The sequence below is a fragment of the Salvelinus sp. IW2-2015 genome, linkage group LG13, assembly GCF_002910315.2.
Source record: "Salvelinus sp. IW2-2015 linkage group LG13, ASM291031v2, whole genome shotgun sequence".
Classification (NCBI taxonomy): Eukaryota; Metazoa; Chordata; class Actinopteri; order Salmoniformes; family Salmonidae; genus Salvelinus; species Salvelinus sp. IW2-2015.
In genome coordinates, this window is record NC_036853.1 from 2,157,752 (window position 1) to 2,163,593 (window position 5,842).

At 44.9% G+C, this 5,842-nt stretch overlaps 1 protein-coding gene across 1 annotated transcript in view; it reads left to right on the forward strand.

Annotated features, from left to right (window-relative positions):
- The window catches only part of LOC111971785 (ATP-binding cassette sub-family C member 8-like), a 171,267-nt gene that overhangs the window by 96,279 nt on the left and 69,146 nt on the right, over positions 1-5,842 (forward strand). Inside the window, 1 exon segment of the mRNA XM_023998598.2 lies at positions 2,383-2,545. Within this exon segment, the coding sequence (XP_023854366.1) occupies positions 2,383-2,545 (163 nt within the window).

Below are 5,842 nucleotides of genomic sequence, written 5' to 3' on the forward strand. Positions count from 1 at the left end.
AAAATAGCATATATTGCTCCAAGCTACCTGCCAGGGAATAGCAGTATGCCTCCGCATATACTGCAGAAAAAAAATATAATAGGCAGTCAGTATGCTCCCCAGCTATACTGTCCAGAATAGCAGAATGCTCCAGCTCTACTGCAGACAAATATAGCAGTATGCTCCAGTCTACTGCCAGACAGATAAACTAACAGACAATAAGCAGTTATGCTCCAGCATATACTGCAGAACAGGAAAAATAGCCACGTACATGCTCCAGATCTACTGCCCAGTACAGAGATCAGAATACCGTATGCTCCAGCAGACAGAGATTCTACTGCAGAATAGCAGTATGCTCCAGCCTTACTGCCCCAATAGCAGTACTGCTCAGCTATACTGCTCGGAAATGGCAGTATGCTCCAGAATATACTGCAGATATGGCAGTATCCTCCAGCATATTACTGCAGATGTCAGTATGCTCCAGCTATACTGCAGAATGGACAGTATGTTGCTCCAGCTTTACTGCAGAATAGCGTATGTCCAGTATATGCGAAAATTGCAGTGTGCTCCAGCTATTACTGCAGAAATACCAGTATGCTCCAGCATATACTGCAGAATAGCAGTATGGCTCCAGCCTTATTACTGCAGAATCGCAGTATGATTCAGCATTATACTGCAGGAATGGCAGTATGATTCAGCATACTGCAAAATGGCAGCTATGCTTTCAGCTTATTACTTGCAGAAAGCAGTATGCTCCAGCACTTTACTGCAGAAATGGCAGTATCTCCAGCTATACTGCAAGAATAGCAGTAGCTCCAGCTATACTGCAGTAAAAATAGCAGTAATGCTCCACTATACTGCAGAATTGGCAGTATGGCTCAGCTCTACTCGGCGAATGGCGTATGCTTCCAGCTTCTACTGCAGAATAGCAGTATTGCTCCAGCTCTACTGCCAGAGATGCAGCTATGCTCCAGCTCTTACTTTTGCAGATATGCAGTATGCTCAGCTCTACTGCAGAATAGCAGTTATGCTCCAGCTTCTACTGCAGAATAGCAGGTATGCTCCAGCTTTACTGCAGCAGAATGGCAGATGCTCCAGCTTATTACTGCCAGAATGGCAGTATGCTCCAGCTATACTGCGAATGCGAGTATGCTCCGCGCTTACTGCAGAATGGCAGTATGCTCCGCGTATACCTGCAGAATGCAGTATGCCTCCAGCTATTACTGCAGATGCAGTATGCTCCAGCTATTACTGAAATGCAGTATGCTCCAGTCTTATGCGATATGGAAGTATGCGTCGCTTTACTGGACAGATGCATGCAGTATGCAATGCAGTATGCTCACATACTGCAGAATGGCAGTATGCTCCAGCATCGCAGAATTCAGTACTCACTAACGCAGAAAGCGAGTATGCTCCAAGCTTTTTACTGCAGAATGGCAGTAGTGCGTCCAGCTAATACTGCAGAATGGCAGTAAGCTCGCTAAAGTGGGCGATTGGCAGTACTGCCAGAATGATCGGCAGTATGCTCAGCTATACTGCAGAATGGCAGTATGCTCCAGCTATTACTGTCCGAGAATGGGACAGTTGCTCAGCGTATACTTGGCAGAATTTGGCAGAAAATATTTAAAAAAGCTCCCTCGCTATACTAGGAATGGGCAGTTAGTTGCCAGTAATACTGGCGAATGAGTAATGCTCCAGCTATACTGCAGAATGGCAGTATGCATTTCTCCAGGCTATACTGGCCAAATGGCAGTTATGCTCCAGTTATACTGCAAGAGGTACAGAGAAGTGAAGCAATGTTCCACTAAATTGATGGGCCAATAAGAGCTCTTCAAATGAGTGATGAGATCCGTGGCTCGTTGAGCAGCCTGGAGTGTAACAGTACTTCTAGTCACAGCTGACTCAACCTGATTTACAGTAGATGTACAGCAAGGCCCATATTGTTTGCGAATATGTTGCCCAGGTGTGTAGTCATGTTTGTACTTAGGACTTCTACTAATCATGTTCACACCTCTATGCTCTAGTTGATTCCAGATGTTCTGAAGATGGAGCAGGTAGATGACGGTGATAAGATGGCTGATTCTAGTTTGGCCCAGAAAAAGGCACATATAAAAACAGAATACTTTATCACTGTTGACTTAAACCAATCATTTTTTCACTCCTCCGTCATTTTTGCCTTCTTCKATCAGATGTACAGTCCAATGAGACTTACCTGGCACTTTTACTTTGAAAACCCTCTTGCTGTGTTGTTCCCTATCCCATCTCCAAAACAGTGACTTTTCCTTATTGTAACTCACTCTGGAGAACAGCATCTGCTAATACTAGAATGTGGAAATATGAAATGTATTGGTCGTGTCCCCCTGTAAGCCTAACCCTGTAACCTTAACCMCTGTTTCCTCATAGTGCCCAGAAGCTGAGTGAGTTCTTCAGTAGTGATGAGATTGGAGATGAGCAGGAGCCCAATGCTACCATGCCCACGGGCCTAGCAACCTGCAACCTAGCAACTAGCAACCACAAAACCATTCCCTCCAGCACCAGAAACCACAACAGCAAGTACCAGGCAGTGGTGAGTACCCAGCTATCACATAATGTTCTGAGAACCTTATGTTTCTTAGAGCTTGGTGAGAGCGTAGTTGTCCTATGGTGATTTAGCATACAAACTTCCTAAAACTTTCTGCGAATGGTACAGGATAGTTGCTTGGTTTTGGAACATTCTAAGAACATTTAAGTAACTTTAACATGTTTTGTAAAAGTTCAAACATGGTTACATTTATACTGAACMAAAAATATAAACACAACATGTAAAGTGTTGGTCCCATGTTTCATTTCATTTATCCCATAAATAACATGATCATTACAAAGGTGCACCTTGTGCTGGGGACAATAAAAGGCCACTCTACAATGCCACAGATGTCTCAAGTTTTGAAAGAGCGTGCAATTGGCATGCAGAGTGCAGGAATGTCCACCAGAGCTGTTGCCAGAGAATTTCATGTTAATTTCTATACCATAAGCCGCTCTCCAAAGTCGTTTTGGAGAATTCGGCAGTACGTCCAACCGGCCTCATAACCGCAGACCATGTGTAACCACGCCAGCCCAGGACCTCTTCCTCTGCTGGATCATCTGAGACCAGCCACCCAGATAGCTGATGAAACTGTGTGTTTGCTCAACCAAATAATTTTTTGCAAAAACTGTCATAAACCGTCTCAGGAAAGAGATTTAACGATGCTCTTACAAAGGTTCTTACGATGAACTTAGGCTTAAGATGCTTTTGGGAAACTGGGACCTGTTCTCTATCCATGGAATTAGTGAATTGCACCACCAGGATGGAGCTAGCAGGCCATGTTTTCCACATACAAAGCTGTTAATTTTAGTCTATTCAAACAGACCCCATTTCAAAGGAAACAAGCACTCATTAAGATGATGTGTTGTCAATTAGTGGGCGAGTTAAATCTCCSAGCTGTTTGCCAAAACCATCGTTATTAACGTTGCACTTGAAAACGGCCATAATCTAATGCCTGTCTCAGACCACTCGTAGAACAGCTAAGTGCGTCGTTAGWTGCTTTTTTGCCCTCTCGCGTTTCTTTATACACAGAAGATCTCTGCTAAACAGAATCACATGGTTTATCCGTCTCTCTTTTACCACAGGCAACTTCAGAACAAAGTTGACTTCAAATACAAAGTTGTCTTTGCAATTGATACAAACAAGTGACGTAGAAAAAGATGCTTCATATGAAAATTGAGATGACTGCATAAAATATAGAAAGTAGGCAATTTCAAACATATTGAAATACATTTCATGTTCAATCAAATKAGTTCTGTTTTGCTTCTGTCTGTAATTTGTCTCAATATATTTCATAATGTGTAACCTAACATGTGCAATGATGTGCCAAATCAGTGGTTTAGTGCATTTTTATTAGGTAAGCATTAGAATAAGCTGCCTCAATATTTGCAGCCGTAGGTGGTAATATCTCTGTAGAAGCTGATCCGCTATCAGTATTGTGAAATAAATATATTRTTAAGRTAAGATTTGAATGGAGTAAGCGGATCCGAGAACACATGCTCCAACGACACACTTAGCGACCATTCTCTCTGCGTGGTGTTTTGGGAAACGCATGTGACATCTTCGGGCGCTGTTGGAAAGATGCATCGTTAAAACACTTGTAAACCATCACTATCGTGAAACCGGGCCACCAGGAAACCAGAGTCAAATGTTCTCAGAACCTCCCTGCAACCTAAAAATAAACATTCCCAGAACAGGTGAAATGTTCACTTCTGTTCTCAGAACGTTTAAAAAACGTTTGTTTTACCGGTCAGGAAACGTATGGTTTCTGTTTTAATATGTGACTCACCACCTGGATTTGGTCTTATGTAGCAAAATTTAATAAAAGTAGAGACTCAGAGCTACAAAATGGTATGTCATACACTGCATTTTTGAGGAACAATGGGAAAGTAATTCTGCTTTGAAAGTTCATCCACTTGTAAACTCACTTTTGAGAAAATGGTTTTTGAATTTTTTGGTATTTACTGAAGAGCTCTTCTTTGTCTACACCCATTCAGCATTGTTCACACCCTCTTAAGCTTTAGCCCCACCCATCTCGTTTCGCTCACAGTGCATTCAGAGCGCACACTTGATGCTCTGGCCGATGATTCGGTTCCTTTCTCTGGTCTGCACTTCCTATCACGCCTGATACAGGGTCTAGGTCCTCTCTGGCTCTTTACTCTACTCACCCTGAACACAGAGGTCTAGTTCTCTCCTGGCTACCTCTCACTTCACCCTGCCAGAGGTCTAGGTCCTCTCGGTCTACCTCTCACTCACCCTGAAGCAGAGTCTAGGGCCTCCTGGTCTACCTCTCACTCACCCTGATCCAGAGGTCTAGGTCCTCCGTGGCTACCTCTCACTCACACTGATCCAGAGGTCTAGGTCCTCTCTGGTCTCCCTCTCACTCACCTGATCAGATGTCTGGGCCTCCTGGTCTACACCTCTCACTCACACTGATCCAGAGGTCTAGGTCCTCCTGGTCTACCTCTCACTCACACTGATCCAGTGGTCTCCCTCCTGTGTCTGCCTCCTACTCACCTGATGCAGAGGTCTTGGTCTCCCTCCCTGGGGGGTGGGTTGCCTCCCTCATAGCTGTAGTTGTTCCATCGTCCCTGGGTATCTCTTCCTGTTCACACCTTCAGAGGCTGGGAGAGGTGCAGGGAGGGGGCAGGGCATTGCTTAGGCTTTTTACAGGACCCTATGAAAACCACAGAGGTGGTGGTGGTGGTGGGGGATTGTGGAGGAGGTGGTGAGAGTGTGTGTAAATGAGGTTGGGGTGGAGGTGGTGAGATGTGTGTGTAAACGAGGTTGGGGTGGAGGTTGTGAGAGTGGTGTGAAATGAGGTTGTGGAGGAGGTGGTGAGAGTGTGTGTGTAAACGAGGTTGGGGTGGAGGTGGTGAGAGTGTGTGTAGAGGTTGGGGTGGAGGTGGTGAGGTGTGTGTAAATGAGTTGGTGGGGTGGTGGAGGTGTGTAGAATGAGTTGGGGTGAGTGTAGAGTGTGGTGTAAATGAGGTTGTGGAGGAGGTGGTGAGAGTGTGTGTAATTGAGGCTGTGGAGGAGGTGGTGAGAGTGTATAAATGAGGTTGGGGTGGAGGTGGTGAGAGTGTGTGTAAATGAGGTTGGGGTGGAGTGGGTGAGAGTGTGTGTAAATGAGGTTGGGGTGGAGGTGGTGAGAGTGTGTGTGTATGAGGTTGGGTGGAGGTGGTGAGAGTGTGTGTGTAAATGAGGTTGGGGTGGGGTGGAAGGAGGACATTAACTACAACATTGATGTGCATTCTGCCTGTGAATGAGTGGTTGAGTGTTATAAGAGCTCTTTGGGATAAT